The sequence below is a fragment of the Aricia agestis genome, chromosome Z, assembly GCF_905147365.1.
Source record: "Aricia agestis chromosome Z, ilAriAges1.1, whole genome shotgun sequence".
Taxonomy (NCBI): Eukaryota; Metazoa; Arthropoda; class Insecta; order Lepidoptera; family Lycaenidae; genus Aricia; species Aricia agestis.
Genome location: NC_056428.1, coordinates 12,036,020 through 12,051,111, shown reverse-complemented (window position 1 = coordinate 12,051,111; position 15,092 = coordinate 12,036,020). Strand labels below are relative to the sequence as shown.

Genomic DNA, 15,092 nt, shown 5'->3' with positions numbered 1-15,092 from the left:
ACCGACACACACTGTCTCTGTGCGTGTAGGTACTGACAGACAGAGAGACTGTCAAACTTATAACCCCTCTTTTTCGTCACGGGATAAAAATAAGTCTTATTTTTATCCCGTTCTGGCACAGGATTTGCAGTATCACAAATTGGCGCACCTGACCTTTATACAACACTTGGTTATAAGGATGTTAAGTAAATGAGGAAAGTCTAAATCAGCTTAAGGTTTCGTCGACCGAGTTGTGTATTATCTTATATCGTGTTACCTTTTTCGGCACCTTAATTTAGCTCTATGTAGGTGTAAAATCAATAAAATATCTATATATTAATACGTGAGAGAAAAACTTTGTAACCCTTTTTACGAAAAATGGGGAAACGTAGGTGCATGAAATTTCGCACAGTTATAGTTTATATGGTGAAGGAGTGCATCGAGCTAATATTATTTTAAAATTATGCTTTTATCATATATATTTTTAACAAATAAACCGTTACACACACTACGACACTACCTACTACTAGGGAAAATGACAGATTTTTGAGTGACAAGCCTATACGTACGAATTATACTCTTTTATTTATGATTGAAGTCTGTTGACAACAAGTTGACAAATTGAAAATGGATTATAGTTTTTTTTATTTAATTTTAGATACTATTAGACAATGCTTAAAACGGCCAGTCTGAGATCAGCTGAGTCCCAGAGACAAGAATTGAATAAAACTATGATGAAGTCAATATTTTTTTACAAAATATAGGTAGCAGTCCTAATGTCGTTGCAAGTAAGGTCGAATTTCGACCATTGGGCGATCTCTAGTAAAGTTGAAAGCCACATTTTTAATATTAGTACTTAGATCAAGAGATGGCCTGGCTGCTTGACTGCTAAATATAAAGGCTCTTTTAAATGTTGGTCCATGATGGACAACAACAATATCAGTATGTATGCACCACAAATTTTAGAAGTCCTGTTCTGAGGTATGCACAATGTACGTCGATCATGTGCGATTAAAAATAGAAATTATGCTTTTATCCATCATGAATCATGAGTCATTGTGAAGAGACCGTATGACACAAAGGCCAGTCAAAGTAAAATAATATTCAGGGTTTATCTGTTTCTACTCTACATTGCTCTACATTGCATTCATAAAAGTAGACTCATACAGCACCTTAATAAAAGAAAACATAATGATATTCACCACTTTCTGATAAGTGCCGGATAAGTTATCCACAACTTATATGACAGACACTTCACTCTATCGAGCTAAGTTGTGGATAGCCTATCCGGCACTTACCAGGAAGTGGTGAAACAGCCCCATATTATAGTCAACTAACAATAATAACTCATATTTCAGCGTTCGTGATCTACAGCTTCCTCTCCCTCTGCTACGAGTACCTCGGCGGGGAGGGGAACATCATGTCGGAGTTGCGCGGGCGGCCGGTCCGAGCGTCCTGCGTCAACGGCACGTGCTGCCTCTCCGGCGCGACGTACACCATCGGCTTCCTCCGCTTCTGCAAGCAGGCGACGCTGCAGTTCTGTCTGGTGAAGCCCGTGTGCGCGTTCATTATTATCTTCTTGCAGGTGAGTTGATGGTTTTAATGAGAAAGGTTTTAGTCAGTAAGTAGCGCCATTATGTGAGGAAGGTATATTGTTTTATTAATATACTAGCTGTTGCCCGCGACTTCGTCCGCGTGGACTTCAGTTTATAGCGCGCGATGTCAACAAAATTGGTGTCAAAAGCTTTTATAAAAAAAATCCTGGTATCCCTTAAATCAAAACAGCTGTGCAGTGTGCACATAATATTTCATTTTTTTTAATTAAACTTTATATTTTATGCCAAATTTTAAAGCTTATTTAGCCCCCCAATTACACAACTTTACCCATAAACTATTTATCATTGATAGGTTTAAGGTTACGTCACTGTATATAATATAGTATAGCACTGACTTATTAAATAACGTAAAAAAGAAATAACAATCGAAAAAAAACGGAACGCGAATGTATGATGATACCACCTCTTACAGAAAGATGTTGGGCAAGCGTTAGCGCGATGTAAAACACGCACGGCGCCATCTAGTATGAATTTTTGGAACTAACTTAATTTGGACAAATTTTCGTATTTTCACCCCCTTACAACCCTTTTTTTCCAATAAAAAAGTAGCCTATGTCCTTTCTCAGGCTTTAGTAGTTTTGGCGTGAAAGCGAGACAGACAGACAGACAGACAGAGATACTTTCGCATATTTCGCATTTATAATATTAGTATAGATTTCGTCGATATCGGTCTAATATCGGATCCGATATTATAGGTAACGCTCTAACAGTCTCTATCACAGTAGCCAGGTGTAGCCAGGTTTAGAATAAGAGTTACTGCCGAACTCAGACGAATGTAATAACTTAACTGTAATTAAATGCAGATTTTGACATAAGCCATTAACTGTGAACCATACGTTGTCTCTTCATTAAATTTAGTTAGCATGCGGCAGTAAGGCCTACTCTAAATGTACCTTCAAAGTAGAAGTTTAACTTCGCACTCGCGTCGCTTGTGTCGCCTTGAAATGACACTCAATGCGCATAAAGTTGAAATAAAAAAAAAGTACAATAAACCGGTTGCAACTTCGTTATAATGTCTATTTACTCAGTTTCCTTATAAGAAGCACGGTACTGTTTGAAACAGTATAGTATGTGTATAGGGCGGTGAAACCCTATAAGTGCATAGATTTTAAATTATAATCCCGATACTTTATCGCTGCGTAGATTACGAATGTGGTACAAATCGATACTCGTGAGTCGTGCTACATACCTATACCTTCCGTTTTAACAGACTTCCAGAAAAGGAGGTTATTACTAAATATATTTTTATATTATACTTAAACTGTGTATTGTATGTTACATATTTTTAGATACTATTCGCCGCTTTTAAGACGGAAACCGTAACAAAATAAATAATTTATCAAGGGGTTGTAATATGAGATTTTCTGTTTATTTTATAGTTTTGCATGTAAGTCAGAAAAATTAATACACAACTAAACTTGTTAAAAACATTTTATTAAATGAATGAAACGTGTCACTAAGAATTTGTATGTTTAAACCTCTAGGGGTCAGTCAACTATTAAATGCTGACAAATAAACTAATATATTTTTATGAACAATAAAATCTCATTGTAATTTCTTCATAAGTTGCAAGAAAATAATATTTCGTTTGTAACTTTTTAATAATGTATTCCAATGGTAAACATTTGAGGGGTGACTCAAGGACTTTTTTCATAAAATATATAAGTGCTCTCCACCTTTTGTGTAGCTGTCGTTTGATATTTTGACTTTCCCTCAATTTTTGGTGATATTATTGTGTAAAACCTGAAATGTAAATATAAATATTTAGTACTTGAATGCATCACAAGAAGGATTAAATTTTTTGAGTGATGTATTAAATATACACGATATATGTGTGTATTATTCTCTGGCATGCTCTTGGTTCTAGAACATGTCTTTTTAACCGCCTTTAAAAAAGGAGGAGGTTATATATTCGGTTGTATACAGGACGAACTTTTGCCCGCGGCTTCGCTCGCGTTAAGAAGTATTATTATATACAAACTTTCATCCCCTATTTGAACCCCTTGGGGTTGGAATTTATCAAAATCCTTTCTTAGCGGATGCCTACGTCATAACATCTACCTGCATGCCAAATTTCAGCCCGATCCGTCCAGTGGTTTGGGCTGTGCGTTGATAGATCACTATGTCAATCAGTCAGACAGTCACCTTTGAGTTTTATATACTTATATAGATGTAACAAAACTAAGTGATAATATTTTAGGTTGTGTATGTGTTCCTTAATATAGAGTTAACTGTGGAAGCAGCACTGAAATGGCATTTTTTTGTGATTTGTATGGGCAAGCGCCCCAGCGCACAGTGGAAAATTTGGGTCCGTATCGGATCAAAAATCTGTAACTTCAAGGTTTTTCATCGTATTGTATTGAGATTTGGCACATGTATACAGTGATATACAAATATTTAAAAAATAATCAATTTTTAATTTTTTTTTAATGTATACATATTTATTTTAGGTTAAAAAAAGAAAAGAGAAAAAAGTAATATGAGTAGTTATATTATGTTTATTTTTTATAAATGAGTACTAATATTATGAGTAAAATTAAGAAAACTTAATCAATGACTTATCACACAAGCATAATAAAATACACAAAATTATAAAATCGTATAGTACCTATCTATACCTCACACCAAACTAATTGATCTCAGATTAGACAAATCTTATAATATTATTGGTTTTATATAACTAGGTTTTAGTTACTTATAATGTTGTATCTAATTGTTATTATCCTCACTATTCCTAACTAAAATTACTTCCGGTGTAAATGTAGGATCACCTTCAGGTACCACCTTCAAAAGACTCTGTGCCTCTTCATCAAGATCCTTCACATTTCTCACATAAGGGTTTATATAGATCTGAAGTATATAGAAGTGTTTTAAATACGTCTTCATTTGTAGCTAACCGGGAACATTTTCTGGCATGGTGCAGGCGCATATTTTTGTAGTCTTTATTGCGCGACTACTGTACATCTTCCGACATTTCACCGTGTATAAGTAATTTGTGCACGGACGATGGCATGTAGTACCAATCATAGTTACTAACATAAATAAGTTTCTAAGGCATAAACTCCAAATTTTTCGGGATCGATCATCATTCCAGAAGATAGAGCTTGTAAAATAATATACAAGCGTTTAGTCAATTGATGTTTCATCAACACCTGTTATGTTCGCCGAGCAAGTGTAATTGTAAAAGAACCTTCGTGCTGTATTTCCATCACTTGAGTTTCCACTTATCTTCTTCGTTCACCAGAAGTTGATGGCAGTGAATGTGCTTCAGACTCCGAAGCTGTACTGAATATCCTGACTCCAGTCAGCTTGTATTATTCCGAATAAATTTGTCCTTTTTCCGTGATGCTTGAGCCCAGCGCTTATTGAAAGAAGGCAGAATATGTCTTTGAATGTCACCAATTACAAAACACGAGTTGTTTTCAGAAACATTTAATGTTTGCTGTAGAACTATGGACAACGATTCCAAGGTTCTGCCACGCTCCATATAGGGAATGATGAAATCGCCCTAGTACAGTTGAAAGTTGACATTTTAATGGAAATAATCAATTTAAATAAGTGTCACTTAATATGAAATATTCGCTGAAGTGTGCAATTTGAAGATAATTGCTTCCCCTTATATACTGTTTTTTTAGATATGAAATACGTACTAATAACAATGTTATGCATAATATTTACTCACGCAGGAGTGCAGAATAGAATATAATAAGCTATTGCTATCAAAATATTGTGATTAATATTGATTTTGCAAACTATATCAGCAGTAACCGCAAAAGATACCGAATTATCTACTCCGACCTCTATCACATTTTTCCCCATAACTTCCAGGACCGCAAACTTCCGCAATTGATTTCTTTAATTTTTCATTTATGAATAGTTAGGCTATCAAATAACACATAAAGTTGAGCGTGGGGAGACGTGGGTAAATGTGAAAACCTTCGACGAAAAAAAAGAAAAGTGAAAAATAGGGTATGTCAATTTTTAAGTACCTACTCAAAAATAAAAAGCATATTAAAAAAAGTTAATAGCTCATTATTATGAACATAAAATATCCTTTTTAAAAATGTATAAAACCGCATGCATGTGCTAAATACTTTTTTCACAATATTCATTTGAATTATGTGTATGCAAACATTTTAATGAGCCATCCGCTACTACAACTTACTTCAACCTATGAAAAAAAAATATTTATGCAGTTTTAGTACAAAAAAAAAGTCTGATTAGGATTATTTAGTTATTAGAGTATCGAATGCAATAAATATTTCATTCAAATTGTGATATTTTTAAAAACCATTTATGATATGCTGTAGTTCTACCATTTTCCATAGTGCAGCGTCTTAACTTTGCCCATACATGAAAAAATTTGCTTGTTCAAATGTTTTCGTATGTTAAACGATTACTCATAGCCGAGTCAGTCTGTCCAGTTTTTACTTGAGTAAGTTCTAGGTGACTATTTCTATAATATATTTACTCGCAGGTGGTACCTACTACAAAGTTTCATAATGTAAAAATATCTAGAATGTTTATAGACTTATGAGTTATATTATTATTATCTTATCAATACGTGTTGTTGAATTAGTCACCTTTGCTTATATTATTATTGCACGGTATCCATGTACGTTATTGTTACCTTATTTGAAATTATATCATTGGTCATATCCAGTTACCTGTTACATGATAAACTTTCGCACGGATATAATGTTATATTTAGATTATTTAGTATTTATAAACTTACTAGTTACTGCTGCATAGATTAAAATCTTTTAACATAATATTATTTTCACAATACGAGTATTATGCCATTGAACGCCTCCGTGGTCTAGTGGTATAGAGCGCGGCTTTTGACTCGGAGGTCGTGGGTTCGATTCCCGCGTTGGAAACATGTTATTTCCAAGTTTGGTTAGGACAATGCAGGCTGATCACCTGATTGTCTGACAAGTAAGATGATCCATGCGTCGGATGGGCATGTAAAAAGTCGGTCCTGCGCCTGATCTCTCGCCAGTCGTGTCGGTCGTCCGTCCCACTGGGTTATGAGAGTAAAAGGAATAGAGAGTGCTCTTGTGTACTGCGGACACACTTGGGCACTATAAATTACTCCTGCGTAGCTGGCCTGGTTTCAATGAAACCGGCCACCGTCACCGAAACCGGTGTGGGAGCTATTATTATTATTATTATGCCATATACGTTGCATCGTTCTACAACGTAACTACGTTTACCATAATGCAATGCAATAGATTTGCCGGTTGACTAAACCGGATACACCATCAAAAAGCTATAATATCTCACGGACCCTGACAACCCTATGACCTATTATTATAATCCCTTTTTAACTAACTTCAAAAAGGAAGCGGTGTCTCAATGTGACAGATTCTTAATGTGCTGCGCCTAGTTTGGGATACTATAATCAGAGTAGACAGAATTATAGAGTATACCGACTTAGAACTGAGGTTGAAATTTTAAAGTTTAACGTATTATGACAAAAGTCGTCGCTAGGGTCGTTACCTACTAATTTAGTTGTTGTTTATATTTTGGCACATGCAAAGAAAACTGTCAGATTTCAATTTCAAAATCTCCATTTTAAAAATAAATTATATCAACCAGCGCGCCAGCCCTTAACTTATCCTGGCGAAACCCGTAATACTCTATTTACACTCGAGCGAGTCACGAAGCGAGCCGCGAGTCGCGCCGCGAGCCCTGAGTGTAAACTCGAGCTCGCGGCTCGTCTCGCGGCGCGGCTCGCGGCTCGCAGGGCTCGCGTCGGGAGCGACTTCCAAAGGAGCTCGAGGGGGACGCGAGCTTTGTGTTTACACTCGCGCTTCGACGCGAGCTGCGAGACGCGAGCTGCGAGACGCGCCGCGAGCCGAGCCACGAGGCGCGAGTATAAATCTCGTATAAGAAATGACAGGTATTAATACTCGCCCGTCTCTTTGCAGTCGAAGTACTGGTAGTTCTGTCTATTGTGCTATAAGTTTTGAAAACTCAGTAGGTTGAACATGAATAGTGATTGGACAGTACTAGTCATTGGACAGAGCATAAAAACAATATTATATTTATTAAGGTTGCTTTAAAAACTACCCGTTTTTCTTAAAAATCAGGTGTTCTATTACTTTAAAAACAGGCAGTTTTTAAAACAACCTTAATAAATATTGTGTTTTTATGCTCTGTCCAATGACTAGTACTATTCAATGTACTAGTCATTTACCCTACTCAAATTATGTACAACAAAAAATAGACTTAATTTTTTTTATTTCCAGTCGGCAGATACCCGCCAAAGTCATGTTACCATAGACAACTTTTGTTTTAAATTTCCAGTCGGCAGGCCACTACCATGACGGCGACTGGAGCCCCAACGGCGGGTACCTTTACATCACGATCGTGTACAACTTCTCCGTGAGCTTGGCGTTGTACGGCCTGTTCCTGTTCCTTGGCGCCACTCGCGAGATGCTCAAGCCGTTCGATCCGGTGCTCAAGTTCTTTACCGTCAAGTCTGTCATCTTCTTGTCGTTCTGGCAAGGTGAGTTACCGTGAATTCTTAAATTTAATGACTAATGTATTAATGTTGAATTAAAAATCAGAATCAAGGTAATCAATGTGCAAAGAATTTGATTAAAATATAGATAAAAAAATGTATACGTATTAATTTTGGCTCTTTTCTTCTTGTAAGGTTGTACCAGTTTTGGAGTCCAATATTGTTATTAATAAAATGCAACATAAAGTGCAAAGTCGTAAAGTCATAATTCCAACGTAGTAAAATTTGAGTCAGTTTGACAATGATTTTAATGATTACTTAAAAAGTAATATGGTTACTTGACGTAAAAAGTGTATGTTTTATATTAAAAACGTCACTAGGCAGCTCCTAAAGTAATCCTACGATATCTTCGAGTGCGTCAATTAACTTAATTAATAATCACTTCACATCCTCAGGTGTAGCGCTCGCAATACTCGAGAAGGCCGAGGTGATCTCGCCGATCATCGACGCGGGCGGCGTGCCCACCACCGCGGGTACGGTGTCCGCGGGCTACCAGAACTTCCTCATCTGCCTGGAGATGTTGGCGGCGGCGGTCGCGCTCCGGTACGCGTTCCCCGCCGCGCCGTACGCGCCGCACCAGCACCCGCACCGCTCTGTCACCATGCAGTCCATATCGTCCAGCCTTAAGGTATGATCATGATTTCATGTTTGTTCGGAATTGAAAAAATATACATTTTAATTCGTATAAGTAGAGAACAACTAATAGTGAAAATTCACATAATATTTTTTTAGAAAAAAAGAAATGCGCGTTTTCCGCTTTGTCTGAATAAGCACTAAGTTGTGACTTCTTTGTAATTTGAAATCGCAAATTGTGTATTCACTATTACTTTTAAACTATCGGTTAGAAAATATTATGTGTATTCACTGTTTGTACTCTAACTAATATATAATTTATACATAAAATATGTAATTTCAGGAGACGATGAACCCGAAGGACATAATGACGGACGCGTTCCACAACTTCCACCCCCAGTACCAGCAGTACACGCAGTACAGCTCCGGTGAGTGACCGCCTGTTTGTTGCATGATATTTATGCTATATATTATAGTATGTGTATTATTTATATAGATAAACCAGAGTATACATAACTAAGGAGTACCTCGACTTCAAACAAACGAACGAATCTACGCGAGTTGGGCGCGAGTGTCACTTTCGACATATTTCACAATGCTGAGTAAGAGCCAGTTCACACGGCGCTTTGCGTTAGCGTTGTGTCGACGCAACGGCAGCGTTGCGTCGACGCAACGGTGCCGTTGCGTTGTTTTACATATAAATAACCCCAAGACGAAGCGAGAGGGGGTGTTGACATTAATAATGCTTCGTAATAACGCTGCGATGACGCGGCGATGGCGATGGCGCGGCCCTTACACACGGCCGTGTGTAAGGGCCCATAGAAATACAAGGATGAGTATTGCCGCGGCGTGTGTGTAAACAGCCTAATGCAGAGCCTAGCCAGAGTTTGACGCCTAGCCGACCACACGGGCGCCGCGTCATCGCAGCGTTATTACGAAGCATAATTAATGTCAACACCCCCTCTCGCTTCGTCTTGGGGTTATTTGTATGTAAAACAAAGCAACGGCAGCGTTGCGTCGATATAGCGGTAGCGCACCCGATGCGGCGTGTGTATAAACAGCGTTAGGCTTAGGCCAAACCTACTAAATATGTGTTTTGTATTGACGCTCCCGCTTCGCAGTCGCGTGGTCGCGTAGGTTTGTTCAAACCTTTAGTACGGCGCGCGCCGGCCGATATGACATACTATAGTTTGTGCATTTTAAGATGATATGGGTGACACATTATAATTGACAATAGTAGGGAAGTTACCTAAGAAAATTAATCGATAATTTAAAAATATCGAATCACTTCGTAAAGGAATTGCAATCGAAATTATCGATTTCGTACTGAAGTTTCAGTACGAAATCGATAATTTCGATTGCTTTTATCGATTTGATTTCGATTCAACGATTTCATGCATCTGACATTTTTCAAATATTTTCGTAACAATAATTTTCACAGTTAATATTTATAATTTTATATTAATAAGTTAGCATTTAGCAACTTTTTATTTTTATTCATTTACAATTATAGGAAACATTTGTTTTTGTAGATGGAATATAATTTATTACATTTTGATTTTTTTTGTTTTCTTGTAAAAAAACCCGTAGCAAGGAATATGAGAAGTGTCACCCATATCATCTTAAAATGCACAAACTATACGTCAAACGTATAAATTTCGAGATATCTCTTCTGAGTTTTGAGTCGGCCTACTCGTTAGTTCTGTTTACTCTGATAAAACCATGAGACGGGGCGGAATTATTTATAGCAATCAACCTTTGAATTCCTTTCTCCGTCTTGATCAACAATATTTCTATGAAATTTCGTGCCACGTCTTACCGTTTAGTCTATATGCCTGTATTGTTGTGTTGCTACAATATTCATGTTGCTACAATATTCATGTTGCTAATTCCATTCGGCAATTTTCCTTTGTCTATCGGACATATAACAATAATATAAACAATAGTCCAATTCTACCTAAAAGTGCAATAAGATAGACGAAGTCAGCGTGCGTAACTACTTAGCTCTACAAGGTACTGATTATAAACACGTTCATATCAATGGTACATGTCTAAAATCAGAGCTAATAGTATAAAGTTGCTTGAAAGACCACCTGTTTAACGCTCGCACCCTCGAGTCAACATTATCCAAGCATCATTCTTGCACGTGGCCGAAAAAGTGATGTTGTGTCAATTTGAGTGACAACCGATAACTGTCAAACAAGGGTCAATTCAGAGTTCAGACCGCAACGCGACGCGTAGATGCATTTCTTTTGTACTGATTGACAGACTCCAATTGCGTGAGACGTCTTACTAATCTGTCAAATTCATACAAATTTAGAAACGCACATCTACGCATCGCGTTGAGATCTGAATTGACCCATAGACTGTATGTGGCAAGGAAAATTTAATTTGTCTCTGAATGTTTTTATTCTTTATTTTCAATTAATTTTTTTATCAACAATTAACCTGAAAAATAAACACTAGCACGATTCCATTTTTCACTGTAGTGTTTCAAGCATTATATAGTTTTTTATTGTTGTCGTAGAAGCTTTATTATTATTATTTGTTACTACACTACACACACAGCTGCAGTTTACTAATACAGTAGTGAATAATACTATAGCCTAAAATAAATTATACTTATACTAAATATTAAATAACCGTAAGAATTTCTGTAATGGCATAATTTGTTAAAATTTATTTTATATTACTAATAAATAGTGCATATAAAGTAGAAAAAGTACTAAAAATTTTCAAATTTCATTACAACTAATATTTATATTTTGGTACTAACAAAAGCCCAATTAGGTTTTTACTAACTTTATTTTTAAAAATAACTAGACATAAGTTTTTGACGGGGCGATTTTTATTTTTTTATTTTATTTCCTTTCCTTTCAGATGTCACTTCTCATCTGCCTTATGAGAAACTATAAACTGCCATAGCTGTGCTCTGCATGACGTGCATTGTCTGTCTGTCACTATATACATACAATTGAAAATAACCCTCATATCGCAGTAACATACGGCATCATAGTATATTATGGGGAAATGTTATATTCGAACTCATTGAACCATTTGTATACTCTTTCGCGAATATACTAAATGGCAAAAACATTAAGATTGTAATATCAGAGAAGTTGATTCCTAGGCTGATGGGGGACCTACGTAGTTAGGTCGCGTAACGTCAAACCCAGCCGAAAGATTACAATTAACATTGTCCGAATAAATTATGCTTAGGAATTAATTTCCTCAATGGTACTTATGTTGAACGAAAATATAATTTAAATTGCAATCTTAATAAGTCGTCTTGAATTAAAAAAAAAAAAAACATTACCCCGTAACTACAAGAACACACATAAAAAATATAATTATTATAAAAAATAAGGTTTGATTTTTTTATCTGTCATCGCATGTTACATACTGAGCATGAAAACACATTTTTTAATTAAAATTAAAATAATAAAATGGACAGATGTATTAATAAATATCAGTATACGGAAACGAAAAAGTTGTTTCATATCAAACTATTTTCTAAGATTTACTATATTGTGCCTTATTTGTCACTATACGAAATAATTATTAAGTAACAAAAGAAAAAAAAAAAGAAAAAAAGTTTTGTGATTTGGTGCTCAGTTTTGACATAATGTGTACCCAATGAGAATAGTTTTTATTTAATTTCTTGTTTAATTTATAATAATAATAATTATGTGGTAAGTCCGTAGATATGCAGTAATTTCCGTCTGATTAAAAAAAAAATATAAAATGTAAAAAAAAAACCGGTAAATAAAAAAATGTTTCATTAAAAATTTAAATCGGACTAACCACTAGATAAGATTTTTTACGTGTTGTCTAATGTCTGAACATTAGTTAGCTAGATTTTTTTACAGTATTGTGATTTTTATTTTTTTGTTATACTTTCTTCAGTTGGTCGAAGGATTTAATCCTTTTTGATGTATTTGTAAAATCTCTTATTATGTATTTGTAAAAATGTAAAAAAAAATGTTTTTTTTTCATAACTTTTCTATTTAAGATACGTCTTGAGCGTTCAGTTCGTAAATATTTTACCTGCCAATTGAAAATAGATTAAAAATTGTATAAATGTGCTTTGTATGTTTGCGGCTTAAAAACTCATTAACAATCTATCTAATATTATGTTTAAGTCAGATTATAAAGTAAAATTATTGCTTTTTTATTATTATTAAATAATATTATATTCAAAAGTTCAGGTTGTAGTATATTATAATAATTTAAGATGAGATTAACATTAAATATTCAAAATTGTCCGAATTAAGGTTCATATAGGCACGTCCTACGATTAGCATAAGTTTCGTTTTTCTTATTGTAAACTTTTTACTACTTATCTTAATCTTTGATTTTAGCTTTTTATTTGGCATTACTAATAAACGTTTCTGTCCATTTTAGTTTCTTTATTTGCTCCGTTTAAAATATTGTAAGTTTGTGAGAAAAAAGTTTTTTTTAACAAATCATCATTGCATCATTCTTGAATGAATGTTATGAATAAGTGAATGTTACACTTGAACAAAATAACATTAACATTGGGACACCTAAGGTAAGTACTAAGGATTTCTTTTTTGTTGCATACGCTAGCATGCTTGTCATGTGAAAGTATATTTTGATAGTTATTTATAAAATGCTGCATGTAATATCGACTTTTTAATTTAATTAATGATTTAGTAACATAGAAAATATAAAGTCTTATACTTACAATAAATATTTCTAATAAAATATAATTTTTGTAATGAGTTATTGGAGCTAAAATTGTTATTTGTCATAATATAGGCAACAAAACCAACCAAACTGACTGGTTCTTCAAGATTTAGCGACGGGGTTTTTTTTGAAAACTGAAACTTGAAAGCACTGAACTGATATCTTGTGTAGATCACATGAGAGATATAATCGCAAACGGGCCACCAAGAACTATACAGTGTGTAACAAAAATAAGTGATAATACTTTAGTGTGTGTACGTGTTCCTTGTAGAGAGTTCACTGTGAAAGTAGCAGCTCTGAAAGACGAAAAAATTTTTTCACTTTTGTATGGGCAAGGTTCCGAGCGTCAGGAGTTTCCCCATACAAAAGTGAAAAAAAATTTGGTCTTCCAGCGCTGCTACTTTCACAGTGAACTCTCTACAAGGAACACGTACACACCCTAAAGTATTATCACTTATTTTTGTTACACCTTGTAGACAGTATCTCGTTTGTACAAGACTCAAAATAGATTATAAAATTACTCGGTTATTCTTACGTTATGACATTCCAGTGATGCGAGGGGCGGAGCTAGGCAAGCGCGAGGAAGGGGCGGCGCTCGCGCCCCGCCCCCCGCCCCAGCGGGTCGCCACCATCAGCCACACCAACTACCACGAGAAGACCACCCTGCTCAGCTCCGATGATGAGTTCCAGTAAGCGGCTCCAGTGGCGTAGCTAGCCGTAGGCCCGTACCAAAAAAAATAAAGGTTAAAATATTTTTTCTACACACGTTTGGAGGTCCCTAGCCTAATACCGATACCGTATCAAAAAAAAAAAAGTGAAGCGTGCAAGTTTAAAAAAAATTGAGGCAAGTAAATCAAGATTATTTCCTATACACGTTTTCGGTTTGGACCCCTATACTATATGATAAAGTAGCCTTTGCCCGAATAATTTTTTTTTGAGGATAAAAAAATCTACACACATTTGGAGGCCTATGGTAGGCTAGCTACGCCTATGAGTACAAACCACTGGCAGTCTGACACTATATCATGAATAGGGTAAAGTCTCTAGTTATTGGCACTTTCCTTTAATAGACAAAAGAGCTAATAAGTACTGTTGGAATGTTTTGCCCTATTATTCTTCTAAAATGATTATAATGTAAAGGCTAATCAATACCAAATCTTATCACTAAGTAATGAATAGAAAATTATTACAACACGTTAACTAAAGGTTGCATATACGGAAATTTGAATGCAAAATATGCCTTACATCATTCCGGTTAGGAACAGCCTTACGAGCGAAGTATAAGTATGCCCTAGAGTCTAGACAGATTTCCTGATCTTTTAAACTATAAAACAGCTAAGAGGTAAGTAGATACCTATTTCACTATAAGAACAATCCATAAATTGTTTTTAAAAACGTCATTTAAAACGGATAATTAATGCATTTCAAAAAATTCCATCTTTTATATCTTTTTTTTTTACTTACCTAATGTAAGTAATTATAAAAAATATATTAATCATGCATTTGCATTTATTGGCACATCTAAAACTATGTACTTTCAGAGAAGTAGATTCCTAGGCAGATGGAGGACCTAAGTAATTTGGTCGGGAGTCAAAGTCGTCCGACCTATATAATATTGACAAAAGCCGACCAAACGACGTAGGTGCGTCAATTGCCTAGGAATCAATTTGTTCGATGGTACATTA

The 15,092-nt window shown here is 35.3% G+C and overlaps 1 protein-coding gene across 2 annotated transcripts in view; it reads left to right on the top strand.

Annotated features, from left to right (window-relative positions):
- The window catches only part of LOC121738722 (transmembrane protein 184B), a 47,378-nt gene extending 32,536 nt beyond the window's left edge, over positions 1-14,842 (top strand). Inside the window, exons 4-8 of one of the 2 annotated variants that reach the window (XM_042130948.1) lie at positions 1,338-1,564; positions 7,908-8,109; positions 8,520-8,752; positions 9,041-9,125; positions 13,958-14,842. In XM_042130948.1, coding sequence (XP_041986882.1) covers positions 1,338-1,564; positions 7,908-8,109; positions 8,520-8,752; positions 9,041-9,125; positions 13,958-14,100 — 890 coding nt within the window. In that variant the 3' untranslated portion in view covers positions 14,101-14,842. Of the gene's footprint in view, positions 1-1,337; positions 1,565-7,907; positions 8,110-8,519; positions 8,753-9,040; positions 9,126-11,577; positions 11,894-13,957 lie in introns of those variants that run through there. The other variant, XM_042130949.1, reaches the window with a different exon arrangement.
- Positions 14,843-15,092: the final 250 nt, after the last annotated feature.